At 46.3% G+C, this 16924-nt stretch overlaps 1 protein-coding gene across 2 annotated transcripts; it reads right to left on the bottom strand.

Moving 5' to 3' along the window:
- Positions 1–5461: 5461 nt before the first annotated feature.
- Positions 5462–9217, bottom strand: LOC119328999 (FHA domain-containing protein FHA2-like). 2 transcript variants are annotated; one of them, XM_037601981.1, is made up of 4 exons: positions 8740–9217; positions 7876–8625; positions 6991–7145; positions 5462–5943 (listed from the first exon to the last, which is right to left on the bottom strand). In XM_037601981.1, exons 2-4 carry the CDS (start codon positions 8540–8542, stop codon positions 5734–5736), a joined length of 1032 nt encoding a protein of 343 aa, XP_037457878.1. In that variant the 5' UTR covers positions 8543–8625; positions 8740–9217; the 3' UTR covers positions 5462–5733. The 2 variants fall into 2 exon arrangements, with proteins under 2 accessions (XP_037457878.1, XP_037457877.1); XM_037601980.1 differs by having other exon boundaries at positions 8817–9216.
- Between the last annotated feature and the right edge of the window lie 7707 nt (positions 9218–16924).

Here is a 16924-nt window from a genome sequence, read left to right as displayed (position 1 = left end):
AACGCGCATCGCTCGGCCCCCGACCTCCCACCGTAACCGGGAACTCCCCGAAATTTTCCTCCCTCTCGCTTCTACCACGGTTTTTTCCGTCATGGACGACCCAAAGAATGTCATGCAGCTGCGTCTCCGGCCCGCCCAGGATGAAAAGCCCATTTTCTGTCATGATTTTTTGTCATAGAAGTAGGAGCCCACCACATCTATGATGATACCGGGTTTTGTCACAATTATCGTCATAGAAGTGTCATATGTATGACAGAAAAAAAATTCGTTCGGCCCAAAATGTCACGGATGTGTCTTTTTTTTGTAGTGACACCTGGTAGACTTGTTGGTGTTACACTGACGGCTGGTAGACTAATTGTTGTTGCGCCGGCGCCAAGCATCCCGGCAGTGCAAGTGGCTGCGTCGGCTGCACCAGCTGATAAACCCCAGGAGTAAAGCCCCGGGGCTCCTCCTGGCGGACTAGGATCGGGCGGCTGGGCGGAGCCAGGAGTTGAGCGGGCATGGTAACCAGAGTTGAGGCGGGGCGGTGCTGCCGGATCGCCTCGCGTCATAACAGGAAAGCGGACGACGGACGCGAAGGAGCGAATGAAATTAGGGTTCACAACTTTCTCCGTCTGGTTCCACAAGTGCCCAAGCAAACGGTTTAGATTAACCATTCGAAGTGAACGCCTAGGATATGTCTGGTCCTGAGTCTGATGTGGCCCCGCCGCAATCACCGAATCGGGAGTAGCGCTCGACGAGGCACCCCGCTCTGGCGGTCCAAGAGTGAACGCCCGCGAACTGGTTCGCGGCGAAGCTTTCTCCTCGCCGCGACATGCATGCGGTAACAGGTCGCCGAGCGTTCGAAGAGGTGATACCTGAGGAGGCGGGGTCGAACCGACCCACGGCTTGACGAGCGCCCTAGACCAAGCCGGCACCCCGACGACACCTCGCATATCCGCAGCCGGCATCCTTGGTGAAACCTCCGGCCCAATCGAGTTGGAGTTTGCCGCATCCGCCTTCGGGTAGGAATCCCCGTGCACCTCCGACCCGGTCGAGGCGGAGTTCGCCGCAACCTCCTTGGAGTTCGAATCCCCGCGCGCCTCCGACCTGCACACACGAAAAACCTCACCTTTCCGTCGAGTTGACGATCTCTCCCACACCCTCGACGCCGGCGTCGGGTAGCCAATGTCCGCCCAAAACTCGGCGGCCAGCTTTTCATCGGTCTTCCTCCGACGTACCACAGTAGATTGCGCAGAAGAGTCATCAATAGCGAAGACTTCCCCCACTTGTGGCGCATCGACAGCATCAGCCGTATCCAGGCATGAGAACCTAGATTCAATACCTGGCATCGTCGCCGGCGACCACCCTGGTGCCAGCGTCAGCCGTCGCCTGGAGGCGATCCGCATTCGGTGGAGCCTTTTTTGTCATGGATTTATAACTTGGGGTGCCCCATCATTATATAGAAAGCTAGGGGTGGAAACTTGCAGGGGCACGCAGGTGCAGAGGCACGCACCTGCCCAACCGTGTCAGCCACCCGATTGCCTCGTGATCCATGAAGTCATTCGATCCCGCATGAGGCACGACAAATTTTAAGTTTTAGTTTGTGAAACTTACAATCTTGTCGGTCTTAGGTTCTGAACCTTGCGATTTTGTCGACCGCTCATACCAAGTTTCAGAAGTTAAAACTTAATGAAGTTTCAAAAACTCGTAAACATATTTAGAATGGATCTCATTTGAAACTCTCATCGCCAGAAACACAAATATGCAAACGAAACTAAATTTGAACTTATGGTTCAAAAGATATGAAAGATTGAAAGTCGAAAGCCAAAAAAAGGGGTTGCGTTCCCCGCCCTTGCGTGCTACCTATCCCTTCCTAGGGCAAGGGTACAACATGTCCAACACTGGCATTAACTGTATCCTACCCATGCTAGTACAATATCAAGTCCAAATGTAACCCAACTTGACACAAACTCAACATGCATTGCATTTGTATCACTGTTGTTTTGACAATTATTTTATTCATGAAACAATTCAAAATGCTATGACTATTCAACCAGGCACGAAATTTACAATCCATCCTCATCGTTGAAACCCTCGCGGCGAGCTCTTTGCATTTGACCCCATATGAGTATGTTTTGATGAGTTTCTTTTGTAAGCAACTTTGATACTATACGAAGCAACTTCCAGAGAGGGAATGGGAAGAAGGACACAATCACGCCATCCACCCAATCAAGGATACTCCGGCATCAACCTTCATCATTATCATCCACGTCCTCATCACCAACACCCCATTCATTTCTCTGTAATACCAAGGCCTAGTGTGCATTCATACGTTTGTTACACTAATCCTTCATCTATTATTGTCCTGGCCATTTTGATGATGCTAGTTGTCTCCTTGTCCGAGTAAGCCCCAAAGCTTTCTAAGATATGGAGGAACCCTAGTAGTATGTGTATCAGCTGAACATCGATAAGATACACGATTATCTTCTATATGTTTATGTTAATATTCTTCCCGATGTTATGTGAAGTCCGTCACACTACATTTGCCTTTATGGACGAGAAGGATATTACTATTGTTGCGATGGTGGGTTGATCAGGTACTATGATGACAGAAGATACTTCCCTCCTTCCTTGATCTCTAATAGGGGATTAACGGAGACCACATTTATTCGCGTCCACGGGGAAACTCTTAATCTTGTTTTCGTGACCTGAATGTGGGGAGGAACGATGGTGACGTATGTGACACACAGCTACTGGATGTATGCATGTATCTATGTTGGCTCCATTCACTAATAAAAACATTTGAGGTGGATTCTAAACATAAAATTATGTATTTGCGCAATCACGTAACACACATACTAGTGGTGGATCCGAATTCACTGAGAACGTGTTAGCCCTATTACAGATTTCATCATTTCCATTATTCTCTTGTACTTTTACTTTATTCTTGCGTACTTGATTTTCAGTCACAACCCCCTTACAATACTTCAACTTCCGCATTCACTGTTGATTTGGACCACAACTAGCTTGCAGGCACATTCACTATTTGCTTATAGCATTGCCACTCATCATCACATCCTGTCATTTGAACTGTCTCCCCGATGGCCGTCATCACGAATTTGCAACCCCTCATGGACATAATTGACACTTCCCATGAATCTTGTGTTGGCACCATTGTAAATCAAATGTTTCAACATGTGACACTAATGAATCCAAAGGTTGCTATTACAAAAGTAGCGTGACTTAACAAGGATGTTGTATTAGGAGTCAATTTTAGAACGAAAATGCTAAACTCACCTTGATTTCAAAAAGAAAAGACCTTCCAAGGTTAGCCCTTCGAGGCATTTTTTAATAGAAGAGAAATCCTTAAGCACCATGTGCCAACCAAGGCTCACTCCCTGTAGATGTAGCATTACACACAAAAAAGAATAAGGAAGGATTTAGCAACTGTGTGGTCCGTAAGGAACTTTCCGTAGATGTAGCATTGCGCACTTTAGGACCAAAGAAGGATAAAAAATGCTGCACTTACGGAAAGACTCGCACGGATTGATTTTAAGAACACATTTCTCACCAATCGATCTATGATTTTCAGGGGTGGGTCTCCCTCCTCCCTAATCTTCTTCAATCATAAGTTCACACATCAGTCCGTAAAAGCTATCGTGTGAGAATCCTTCCGTAAGCCTAGCAAAGTCAAAGAAGGATTTAGCAAGTGTAAATTTTGGCTCTCCTATTTTTACTCTACTTTTAGTTTTAAGTAAGCAAGAGATTGATTGCGTGGTAGGAAAGAAAGGAAACTACCAAGCGAGGGATTCTTTGCATATTATATACTTACTAGCAAATATACCCGTGCGTTGCAACGGAAGACAAAAAATTATGGCTCACCAAATAAGTATGACTCAATATCCTGATATATGAGCATACTCTATTTTAACATAGTGGCTCACCATGTTGCCATTTATTTATTTTTCTCACCCTAGACGATGATAGTCGCGATGTCCACATGATCACAATGCATTCCGCGGTAAATCCCAAGGCTATGAATTTGCCGGTGCATGCCACACTTATCATTATGTTGCGCAAGGGAACGTTTAAAACTTTAAAAACAAATCTCATTGACCACGAACTACTCCCAACGCCAAGATATATAAAGACTTTCGTCCTAGACATAAAATACTTTTGAATTAGTGAACAATTTTTTGAATCGACAATTTTGTTTTGAAATTTTTGATTTTCTCAAAAAAAAATCATGAACATTAGTTTTGTTTACAATTTTTTGAAATGTATGAATCGGTTTCGAATTCATTAACTTTTTTGACTCAACAAACATTTTTTGAATCGACGAACTTTTTTAAAAAAATTGGGGAACAAAATTTTAAAAACAATTTTTATTTTTATTTGTGAATGGACATTTTTTTCAGATTCCCAAATATGTTTTGAATACACGATCATTTTTTCAAAATCATGAACATGATTTTATTTCCCGACCATTTTTTCCAAATTGTGATTTTTTATAATTTTGTGAACAGTTTTACAAAAACACCAAAAAAATTTGAATCTGCAAGAATTTTATGATTTTCTAAACATTTTTGATTTCACATATGTTTTTATGATTTCTCAAACTTTTTTTGAAAACTCGCAACTTTTAGAATATTATAACAAAATGAGAAAAGAAAAGACAAAAAAGTAAAATGAAAAAAACAGGGGAGTAAAGCCCTGCACATGGGATTTGAACCCTGGCACCATTGCTACAGGAGAGATCAACCAACCACTCTGCTGCTTATCATTCTGTAACTTATTCTTGTCGCGCCCGTATATGACCACGAAAGAGGCGGTAATTTTTGGTCCGAAAACTTGAATCGTTTTCCCACTTATGAATGGCATTGGTGGGTAATTTTTACAAACTTAAAGGGTAATTTTAATGACGGACGACCAGAAGCGATAGCCGCTTTATTAGTATATATATATATATATATATATATATATATGTATATATAAGGTAAAGATTAACTTCCTGTCAATAAAGTACTAGTTTTTTAGTTAGTAGTGTGCAATACTGTTTAAGAAATGCATGCAATCTGAGACGTCAGAAAACGTATACTTGAGTCAAACTACACTAGAATAGTCAGTGAAGAACTACACTGAATTATAAAGGTCTTTTCCTTGAAAGAATAGGTTTTTTGCATCAAGAGGCTGCCTCCTGGGCCTGGGGTGTACCAGATGGCCTCCACTCCCACGGCCCATGCCCGACAGCACGAGTTTGCCTTTCGCTCCCACCAAAAACCACCACTTGTCTCAGGAAAAAAACACAACAACAATGGACCAGCATGCTAGGCACGGCAAATAACAGGGCTGCGTGCCACACGGCTGCTGCTGGGAACAATGGCGCCACGGTCCCAGCATCAGTGTCGCTGCCGCCGGCCGCCATGTCACGCGATCAGGATTCAGGACGCCCTAAGTTCTGTAGTTCAAAGAGGCAACATTAAACCTGAAGAGGAGCGAACTGCAAACTACTTAAAAGTCCTGTTTCCGCATAACATTCTCCACACTAGAGCTACAGGTAAAAAACACGGAGGAAACCAGCCAGGTGTACAGTACATTACAGCAAAGTTCATTTAACTGATGCAAAACTGCAGAGGCAAATCAGGACGCCACTCGACCTTCCAGACATGAACGAACCGACCGACTGACGGCGACGGCAAGGATGCAGAACAATACCCAAGCAAAGCTTTGGGGACAGCCTCACCTCGCTGGTCAGGAGAGCAAGGAAACCAGCGAGACGAACTCCGAGATCGCCCTGCCCTTGGATTTCGTGTTGATGACGAAGTGCTCCGGGTACTTCCTGAGCAGCCCCAGCAGCCCGTACCATGGCCTCCCCTTGGCTTCTATCACCGACCAGTCATCCGCCGTCAGGTACTTCCGCACCCTGCTGTGGTGCCACACATTGCCAAACTGGTCCATAAGCTGCGAGTAGCCAAACAAACGGTTAAGAGATTGCAAACACTGATTGTAACTGTAACAGTTTGCTAAGCTTTTACATGGCTGGGTGAGTGAAGAAAAAGGAGATCATCAGAAAAGGGAAACTAAAACAAGGGGGTTCTGAATTGGCAGCCGGTGGTAAGCAGAACAACATCAGTAATCATGATAATGTTGTGACCTGAACCAGAATAGAAAGGACATCCCAGTATGTAGCACTAGTATTAATAAATTTAACAGTGAAAAATTTAAGATAGCTATAACAAGATATACTTGCAAGTCTTTCCCATTACTTGTACAAGACTATGTAAGTATCAGTACAAAATCTTCTGCCGCGAGTCACAGCTCCACAAATCCCAAGCGACAACATTCAGTGCAAAACATGTTCAGAGTGACAACTGACAAATGAGGGATGGTACCAGGCAGAGTCATGCATTAACATGCTAAAAGCCCTATTATAGCCTATGCGCCTACAACTGGTGCCTTCATGAATTTATATGGTTGTTTTGATAAGCTATTGTACATACACCTACGGGATACAACTAAGCTACTCCCTTCGTTCACTATTATAAGATGTTTTGGATATTTCAACATGGACTACAGCGGACTGAAATGAGTGAACAAACACACTAAAATGCGTCCATATACATCTAATTCAGAAAAAAGTTAGAACATTTTATAATAGTGAATGGAGGGAGTATTAGACAGGCAGGGATGCTAGCACCTGACTTCTATCCCTAGATGATATTCTCAGAATGCAGTTTAGGTTATTATCCTTTTGAATCAATAAGTCATTTGTTAATGTCGTCAGTTGTAATGATATTCTATTTCAAAAAATTAAACTGAGATGATACCGCCTTGCCCCTTTAATGTATCAAAAGAGTAAGCTACTTTCTGTGCATTTAAAATTTCCAAGCCAGAGTTAGATCCAGTTGTTTCACACAAGACGGGTTGGACTAATTTGGGGTAATATAGCATACCTTAGCTTAAACATAGAAGTGAGATACGAAATATGTGTGTTTTTCCATGACAAACCTCTGTATGGAGTGTTTTCATAGGCATCCATTCTCCGGGGCCACAGAGGTCAGATAACACAGTCGCAACAGATGACACGACTTCCTTCTCTTCCGTTTGAAGGTGCTGGTTGTCCACATCCTTGTCACCCCTTGATCTTATTTCTGATCTGTTGTCTGCAAAAAAAGAAGTCAGTTCAGTTCAGATCAAACAAATACTTCCTCACATGTTAAAAGGTAATGATTTTGGTCTTTCAATGGAATAAGCTGAAATAAACAGAATGCAGTAACAGCTTTGGAATCGAGGTCCAGAACTGCAAACAGGAACAAAGTTCACCAACAGCTTCTAGACCTATATCATGGAACGGAGGGAGTACAATTTATTCATAGTTCTTGACAGTATGTCAGCTGCTACAGTGATAGAAATAGCCTAGATAATGTACTTTAATTTATCTCTAGACAATAAGAATGGAAAACATCAAGACATTCAGATTGAAGCATCTGGATGTGTATCTTTTGATGTGCAAATATAACTGCATCTCTGCTACCTTTTCTCTTAAAGGTAACAACATAGGAGATGCAGTTATGTTTACACATCATGATAAATAAAGCATAATGCTCTTACATAATAAAACTTGCAACAGCAACTAATAATGTATGCTGACCTACAGTAAACGTCTAGTCAGAGTTCCATAAGAGAATTATACAGATAGATAGTTCCCGTAACAGTACATTTACGTTATAATGTGTATATCTGTCTCTAATATGAACGTTGGCATATCATCTTTAATCATTATATTACTATAACCACATGAAAAGGTACAGCTAAATTTGAGTGCAAAATCATCATCAACTCTGCATATCTTTTAGAAGAAAAACAAGACGATGAGCAAGGATAATGTATCACCTTCACCCAATGTTCCTATTGCTTCAACATTGATTCTGTGCCCACCATAGATGTCCAAATCTCCGGGAGACTTCTTGGTTCTCTTCAGCTTGCCCTTCATTCCACCTTCCCCAACACCATTCCCAATGTCATCACTGTCCCGGCCATAATCACCTTCAGAGAAGCGGTCATGGAAATCGGGCACACGAGGGTGCCCTGGCCGCGCATAAGCTAGCGGCGGGATCTGCGGAGGAATAACAGGGGCTTGCCGAGCAGCGAACGAGGCAAAGATAGACCTCGTGGGCAAGAGGAAATAAAACTTCTTGTCTCCAATCTGAAGGAGGTCCTGCGAGTCAAGCTTAACAGGAGGGTTCCCAGGGAGGTGCAGGACACCCTCAACCAGGCAGCCGTTCTTGCCGATGACATCCAGCGCGAAGCGGCGGCGCTGGAAGTCGTAGAATATCCGCGCGTGGTGGCGCGAGATGTTCATCCCCCCACCAAGGCTGGAGAGATCCACATCCACCGTGGATTTCTTGCTGTTGCGGCCCAGCATGATGGAGTAGGTCTGCATGTAGTACTCGAAATCCTCACCCTGCAGCTTGGCGAACCCTGCCTCCACCTCGCCGTCGCCGACGGAGGATCCGGCAGGGATGGCACCGGCACCAGCGGCGGACTTGACGTTGGGCATATCGGCTTCAGTTGGACCCTCGATTTTCCGACGGGATTAGCCGCCGCGCCTCGGACCGATCTTGCGCGCGGAAGTAGAGGAACCTAATCGGACCATGGAACAGAATAATTATTAGTATGGCACAAAGCAGCAATCAATCGGCGATTAGCTGGACGGGAAACGAAAGAAAGATTCAGGTTTTGATTCTGATTGCTCACCGCCACAGCAAGGAAAGAATCCCAAAAACAAATCAACACCCTAGAACAGTTCGTCCGTCAAGCTAGGGTTTCCTTACCAAGAACAAAAGAGGAATTAATCGACGCTAATCCAGTGCCAGTAGGCAGTTGCCCTTTGCTTTATGCGCCCCGCCCCCGGCCCCGTCGCCGTCGGCCCGGGAAATTGCGGGGAAGAGAAGAACAACGAGTGGGAGTGGGGAAGAGGGCGTCCGAGGGGAGAAATCAGTGACGATGAATAAGGGAGAGGGGAACTTTCTTTACAAGATGATGATGAACACCGTCGACATGGAGATGCCGGAATTCTAAGCGGTGCACCATCACCTGAATCCTCACAGATCAAGGCCCGATACTAATTCAATTTGCGAGCTTCTGAAAAGAATTTGAGTAAATTTCTCAGAACCAGCGAGTATAATAGCTAGTGTTTGGTGGACAACCATGAGGATGGAGTTATCTTTGTCCGCTCATGAGAAAAAGTGCTCACACCTGCACCTGAATCCAACGGCAGCTAATGCTCGACGGATACTCTAGGCAAATAACAAATCAACATTCATCACAGTAACCAATCAATATATTTTCTCCTATTAGAGAAAATAACAAATCAGTATCATCGGAAAATAACAAATCAGTATCATCGTATCAGCTAACGCGTCGACCTAAACGGACGACGCTTTTATTCATTTTTTGTCCGTTTAGATCGGTCGCCCGCTTGGCGTCTGCCCTTTCTAAGATTTGAGTAGGAGGTGCGTCCAATGGCGATGACCCATTTCATGTCCGCACGTAAATTTTGAAAAAGGCCCGCGGCCATAGATTATGCCAGCGGCCATGTCATCGCCTGAAGTTCATGTTGGCACCATACCAGCGCCGGCATACAATACCAGCTTCAGAAAAACAGCACGCAGTTCAGTTGACGCACTTGCCAACGGCCGGCACACATGCCAGCACACAGAAAAAAGGTGGGAGAGTTCGACCATGCCATCGCGGCCGTGGTCATGCCAGTACACTTGCCGGAATACAAAAAAGGATGGCGCTCGCCGTCATAGATCACTAGTCGTCAAACTTGAGCATGTCGACCTGCATCTTCTCGAACCACGGCCTCTTTCTTGGCGACACGGTGTTGAGATCCACCTTGATGATCTTCACCCCCGTCATCATGCTCATGAGAGCCACTTCTTTCGCCTTGGTCTTGGCGTTGGCGGCCTCGATCTCTAGCATCTTGGCTTGTTTCTCCGCCTCCATCTCTAGCATCTTGGCTTGCTTCTCCACCTCCATGTCAAGCCTCCTACTTTGGATCTCCATGAAGGCGTTCATTTTGTTCTTCCTTGTATCGTCGGCGCTTCTCCTCCCTTGAGTCCTTCTTGGTCATCATGCCCTCCACGCTTGCGATCAAGGCGTTTGATGCCTCATCCCGTTTGTCCTCCTTCTTGGAGTTGGTCTTCCCCCGCGGTCGTGGCTTCTCGCTGTCTTCCTCCTCCACGGCCTTCTTCCCCCCACGCGACTTGAGGGCGGCATATTGTGCCTTGAACTTCTCCTCGTCTTTGATAACCCTCCAACAATGGGAGAGGTTGAAGCACTTGCCATCACGTTGGACCTTGAATGCCTTCAAAAGTTCAAAGCTTGGAATGCCTACAAATGAATTGCATGCAAGCATATTGGCAAATGGATATGGAAATGGACATGCAAGCATAAACGGAATGACACAAAAGAGGGCCGCTTGCTAGCATACCATGTCTTGCATGCCGATGCCGCTCACGGGGCGTGCATTGATGCTCTCAAGAGTGGCACAAAACTTGTTGCACTCTTGTTAGATCACCTTCCAACGCTTCGAAATGGACACCCATCCGCGCGTGCTTTGCATTTGGTATAGTGGAAACTTCTTGCACTCATGGGACTCACGATGGACACGAGTCCAAAAGGTTGATGCCTTTTGTTCGGTGCCGGTCTTGGGGTCTTGCCCAATGTCCCTCCAACACTCAACAAAGAAGCTTGTCCTCGGCCGTCGTGTACGTCTTGGTCCGCCTGCTCTTGCACTTCAGCTTCCCCCAGGCGGCTTGGTTGGCGAGCTCGTCCTCGAACAAAGACTCCCCTTCGATGTCCAACTCATCCTCTTCCTCTTGTCCATAGTCGTCTGAAAACTCATGGTCGAGTGGGAAGCAGTCCAAGCCGACCTGATCATGCATGAAGGCGACCTGATCTTGATCAAAGGTGGACGGCGTGAATGGCCCTCAGTTGTCCTGGCTTTGTGTCTCTTCGGGATCGTAGCCGGCCACGGCGACACCGCCAGCGAACGCTGCACCACCCTCGAAGATGATGTTTTGCATGTAGTCGTCGTTGCCAGAGGCCGGCATTCCGTCGAACAGGTTGCATGCGCCCGGCACCATGTCGTCTGGCATGTGTCGCGCGCGTTTCCTCACCCCTCCTGATGACGAGCCATCGGCCATCGGTGTGGCGTTGAGGTCGATGGGACACGGGCACGGGCGTGGAAGACGCCACCATGCTCACCTCGGGCGACCACTCCCTGGAGAATCGGGAGGCCTGCGGGTAGACGTGGAAACCGGGCATCAGTTGTGTCGCCGACGCATGGGGTGAGTCAGGCAGCACCATCCGAGGAAACCCAGAGGAGCCGGTTCTAGCCGCGGTCACGGCGGTGTTGACGAGGTCGTGCTGGCCAATGTTTAACCCTAGGTACACCAGCGCCTCCCTCGTTGCCGCCATGACGCGGGCATTGGTGGTCTCCTACTGCGCGGCGGCGGCGATGGTGGCCGTCGCGATGGCTTCCTCCCTCGTGTCCGTCGCGTGCCTCCAGCCCTTTCTCTTCGCCGACTCTCTTGCCCACTCGTCGCTCGTCAACTTCTTCTTCGGCTTGGGCGCGATGGCGGTCTTGCAGGGGGCGAGGCTTGCCTTTGCCGGAGGGGGCGGTCGTGATGCCGGACAAGGCGAGGGAAGCGAGGCCGGTGGCGGCATCGAGGCCGACGTTCATGGCGAGCGGCGGGAGCGGCGGGAGCGTGCGTGGGTGGGATGGTTTTGGGGGGAAATGGAGGGAAATGATGGAGGTCGTCATCGACCAGCGGGCCAGAGGGAGGAGTAGGTGGGCGTGCGTCCATCTCGTGTCCGCGCCGATGCAAATCTGGCTCAAAAATGGGTCGGAAATGGGTCAGCAGGCGGATGAAAAGCGGACGCGCGTCCGTTTGGGTCAGCGCGTTGGGCCGACATTTTTGTCCGCGCCGACCCAAACGGACGCACGCAGACGAAATGGGTCGTCGCGTTGAAGTTGCTATAAGGCCAGAAAAGGAAAAAGAATGGATATAAAGAGAGAGAGAGAAAAGGACGAACAAAAACAACTGCAAAACGGTGGAAAACCGAAAAGAATAGAAAAGGGAAAATTTTACATGGGTTATCCAAATGAAAATTAAATTCCAATTCACCGGATCTATGTTTGGCCAAATGAAAATCTGACTTCAAATTCAGCAGATCTACTTTTGGTCAAACATTCAGTTCATCATAACTACTCTCGATCAAATAAAAAACTAACCTCTGATTCACCGGATCTACTTTCAACAAATGAACATGAAATTTTCAGTTAACCAGATCTGAACTTTCAACCCAATCAAGTTCCAAGCCCAAAGGTAAAATCTCCAATTTGAAGAACAACTTACGAGAAAAGAAGAAAATATTTTATAACCTTGAGATCAAATTTACTACTTGCCCCTTCTTATGTCCCCGATCAGGTACTAGTAGAGAATTGTGGTGTCAATGGATGGGAGAATAGTTGAAAAGGGATTCGTTGGATGGAAAATGGGAGAGAAGACTACAAGGAGCGGGGCTTGGGTGGAATCGAAAACTAATAAAGGGCGGAGGGTTAGGGTAAAACGATGAAGGAGATGACTATGAAAGGAAATATTTTGATGCCCCCCTCCCCCGAAAAGAATTCTATGAGACCAGGTCTCACGCGAGACCCATTCTGATGAATGCCACGTGTCATCCATCAGGACGGGTCTCACCTGCTAACCGTGAGACCTGGTCTTATATAATTTGTCCCCCTCCCCCCCCCCACCCGCCACCAACCCCGACCCCACCCCAATTAAAAATTTAGCGGACGAGCATTGTTATACTTACGACACTTCTCCATCATATGTATGTACGATAGTCCAAACAACTGCTAGATTCTTGTCATATTATCATTGTCATTCAAAGGCAGTGTCGTACGGAATCGGATGTCCATCGTCATAAGAGTACTTCCATCAGTAGACACCAAAACGCACAAAAGCAACTAAAAAAATACACTTCTGTGATGATATGTATTTGTCACAGTATGTCATGTTTTTTGTCATGCATGTACATCCATGACGATTTTATGACAGAATCAAGATATCATACCTGTGATGTCGTAGAAGTGTTCCATGACATTACCAAAATTATCATCACAGAAGTGTCCACTTCCATGACAATAAATCACGCGTCATAGAAGTGCTTTTGTCCAGGGTGACCGACACGTGGCATCCATCATAACGGGTCGTCGTTAAGCTACCAGGTTCCGGTTTGGATCCGATAACCCGTTAACAGCCCCGACCAATGGGGATTTTCCACATGTAAAATTCTCATTCGCCGGATAATGCACGTGTCAGCTCATCGTTGGGATAGATGTCATCCCTATAGTGGAAGGAAGACGCTTATTGTCGGGGATATACCCCACGGTATTGTTGGGGAACGTAGTAATTTCAAAAAAATTCCTACGGACACGCAAGATCATGGTGATGCATAGCAACGAGAGGGGGGAGTGTGATCTACGTACCCTTGTAGATCGATAACGGAAGCGTTAGCACAACGTGGTTGATGTAGTCGTACGTCTTCACGGCCCGACCGATCAAGCACCGAAACTACGGCACCTCCGAGTTCTAGCACACGTTCAACTCGATGACGATCCCCGGACTCCGATCCAGCAAAGTGTCGGGGAAGAGTTCCGTCAGCACGACGGCGTGGTGACGATCTTGATGTACCACTGTCGCAGGGCTTCGCCTAAGCACCGCTACAATATTATCGAGGACTATGGTGGAAGGGGGCACCGCACACGGTTAAGAATATGATCACGTGGATCAACTTGTTTCTCTAGGGGTGCTCCCTGCCTTTGTATATAAAGGTTCAAAGGGGGGGTGCGGCCGGCCAGGAGAGGGCGCGCCAGGAGGAGTGCTACTCCCTCTGGGAGTAGGATTCCCCCCTTTCCTAGTTGGAATAGGATTCGAGAGGGGGGACAGAGGAGAGAGAGAAGGAAGGGGGGCGCCGACCCCCTCTCCTTGTCCTATTTGGACTAGGGGGGAGGGGCGCGCAGCCCAGCCCTGGCCACCTCTTCTCTCTTCCACTAAAGCCCACTAAGGCCCATATACCTCCCGGGGGGTTCCGGTAACCTCCCGGTACTCCGGTAAAATCCTGATTTCACCCGGAACACTTCCGATATCCAAATACAGGCTTCCAATATATCAATCTTTATGTCTCGACCATTTCGAGACTCCTCGTCATGTTCGTGATCACATCCGGGACTCCGAACAAACTTCGGTACATCAAAATGCATAAACTCATAATATAACTGTCATCGAAACCTTAAGCATGCGGACCCTATGGGTTCGATAACAATGTAGACATGATCGAGACACGTCTCCGGTCAATAACCAATAGCGGAACCTGGATGCTCATATTGGCTTCTACATATTCTACGAAGATCTTTTATCGGTCAGACCGCATAACAACATACGTTGTTTCCTTTGTCATCGATATGTTACTTGCCCGAGATTCGATCGTCGGTATCTCAATACCTAGTTCAATCTCGTTACCGGCAAGTCTCTTTACTCGTTCCGTAATACATCATCTCACAACTAACTCATTAGTTGCAATGCTTGCAAGGCTTATGTGATGTGCATTACCAAGAGGGCCCAGAGATACCTCTCCGACAATCGGAGTGACAAATCCTAATCTCGAAATACGCCAACCCAACATGTACCTTTGGAGACACCTGTAGAGCACCTTTATAATCACCCATTTACGTTGTGACGTTTGGTAGCACACAAAGTGTTCCTCCGACAAACGGTAGTTGCATAATCTCATAGTCATAGGAACATGTATAAGTCATGAAGAAAGCAATAGCAACATACTAAACGATCGGGTGCTAAGCTAATGGAATGGGTCATGTCAATTAGATCATTCACCTAATGATGTGATCCCGTTAATCAAATAACAACTCTTTGTCCATGGTTAGGAAACATAACCATCTTTGATTAATGAGCTAGTCTAGTAGAGGCATACTAGTGACACTCTGTTTGTCTATGTATTCACACATGTATTATGTTTCCGGTTAATACAATTATAGCATGAATAATAAACATTTATCATGATATAAGGAAATAAATAATAACTTTTTTATTGCCTCTAGGGCATATTTCCTCCAGTCTCCCACTTGCACTAGAGTCAATAATCTAGATTACACAGTAATGATTCTAACACCCATGGAGCCTTGGTGCTGATCATGTTTTGCTCGTGGAAGAGGCTTAGTCAACGGGTCTGCTACATTCAGATCCGTATGTATCTTGCAAATCTCTATGTCTCCCACCTGGACTAGATCCCGGATGGAATTGAAGCGTCTCTTGATGTGCTTGGGTCTCTTGTGAAATCTGGATTCCTTTGCCAAGGCAATTGCACCAGTATTGTCACAAAAGATTTTCATTGGACCCGATGCACTAGGTATGACACCTAGATCGGATATGAACTCCTTCATCCAGACTCCTTCATTCGCTGCTTCCGAAGCAGCTATGTATTCCGCTTCACACATAGATCCCACCACGACGCTTTGTTTAGAACTGCACCAACTGACAGCTCCACCGTTTAATGTAAATACGTATCCGGTTTGCGATTTAGAATCATCCGAATCAGTGTCAAAGCTTGCATCAACGTAACCAGTTACGATTAGCTCTTTGTCACCTCCATAAATGAGAAACATATCCTTAGTCCTTTTCAGGTATTTCAGGATGTTCTTGACCGCTGTCCAGTGATCCACTCCTGGATTACTTTGGTACCTCCCTACTAGACTTATAGCAAGGCACACATCAGGTCTGGTACACAGCATTGCATACATGATAGAGCCTATGGCTGAAGCATAGAACATCTTTCATTTTCTCTCTATCTTCTGCAGTGGTCGGGCATTGAGTCTGACTCAACTTCACACCTTGTAACACATGCAAGAACCCTTTCTTTGCTTGATCCATTTTGAACTTCTTCAAAAACTTTGTCAAGGTATGTGCTTTGTGAAAGTCCAATTAAGCGTCTTGATCTATCTTGTAACACCCTCGATGCGACTATAGCTCCCACGTGTCGAGGCACGACTTAGAGACATAATCGCATTGAAGGTATATGTCGCAAGTTAGGCAATCTTCACAACATCCCATGTAATATGATAATAAAAGGGGAGATAACATAGTTGGCTTACACTCGCCACGTCAATCAAGTACATAAATAACATTACATCATCCAAACACTCATGGCCCGACTAAGGCGCCAAAATAAAAGAGAACCCAACATGCGACACGGTCCCGATCACCCCCAACTGGGCACCACTACTGATCATCGGGAAAGGAAACATAGTAACGTTGAGAGTCCTTGTCGAACTCCCACTTGAGCTCAAGCGCGTCTCCTGGAGCGGAATCATCAGGCCCTGCATCTGGTGTAGTAGTAATCTGTGAGCCACAGGGACTCAGCAATCTCGCACCCTCGCGATCAAGACTATTTAAGCTTATAGGTAAGGCAAGGTAAAATATGTGGAGCTGCAGCAAGCGACTAGCAAGTATGGTGGCTAACTTATTCGCAAAAGAGAGCGAGAAGAGGAGGCAAAGCACGAGCGAGAAACTAGAGAGCAACCTGCGCAAACATTACCCCAACACCGTGTCCACTTCCCGGACTCCGTCAAGAAGAGGCCATCACGGTAACACACTCAGTTGATTCATTTTAATTAAATTAAGGTTCAAGTTATCTACAACCGGACATTAACAAATTCCCATCTGCCCATAACCGCGGGCACGGCTTTCGAAAGTTCAAATCCCTGCAGGGGAGTCCCAACTTAGCCCATGACAAGCTCTCACAGTCAATGAAGGAATAGACCTCCTCCCAAGACGTTCCGATCAGACTTGGT

Source organism: Triticum dicoccoides, chromosome 7A (assembly GCF_002162155.2).
Source record: "Triticum dicoccoides isolate Atlit2015 ecotype Zavitan chromosome 7A, WEW_v2.0, whole genome shotgun sequence".
NCBI lineage: Eukaryota > Viridiplantae > Streptophyta > Magnoliopsida > Poales > Poaceae > Triticum > Triticum dicoccoides.
This window is presented reverse-complemented; position numbering and strand designations above follow the sequence as displayed.

Excerpts from the sequence above, each read along its gene's own strand:
- LOC119328999 (XM_037601981.1), bottom strand. The coding sequence starts at position 8,542 with ATGCCCAACGTCAAGTCCGCCGCTGGTGCCGGTGCCATCCCTGCCGGA. Across the intron at positions 7,146-7,875 it reads AATAGGAACATTGGGTGAAG|ACAACAGATCAGAAATAAGA; the intron begins GTGATACATTAT and ends CTTTTTTTGCAG. Across the intron at positions 5,944-6,990 it reads TGAAAACACTCCATACAGAG|CTTATGGACCAGTTTGGCAA; the intron begins GTTTGTCATGGA and ends GGCTACTCGCAG.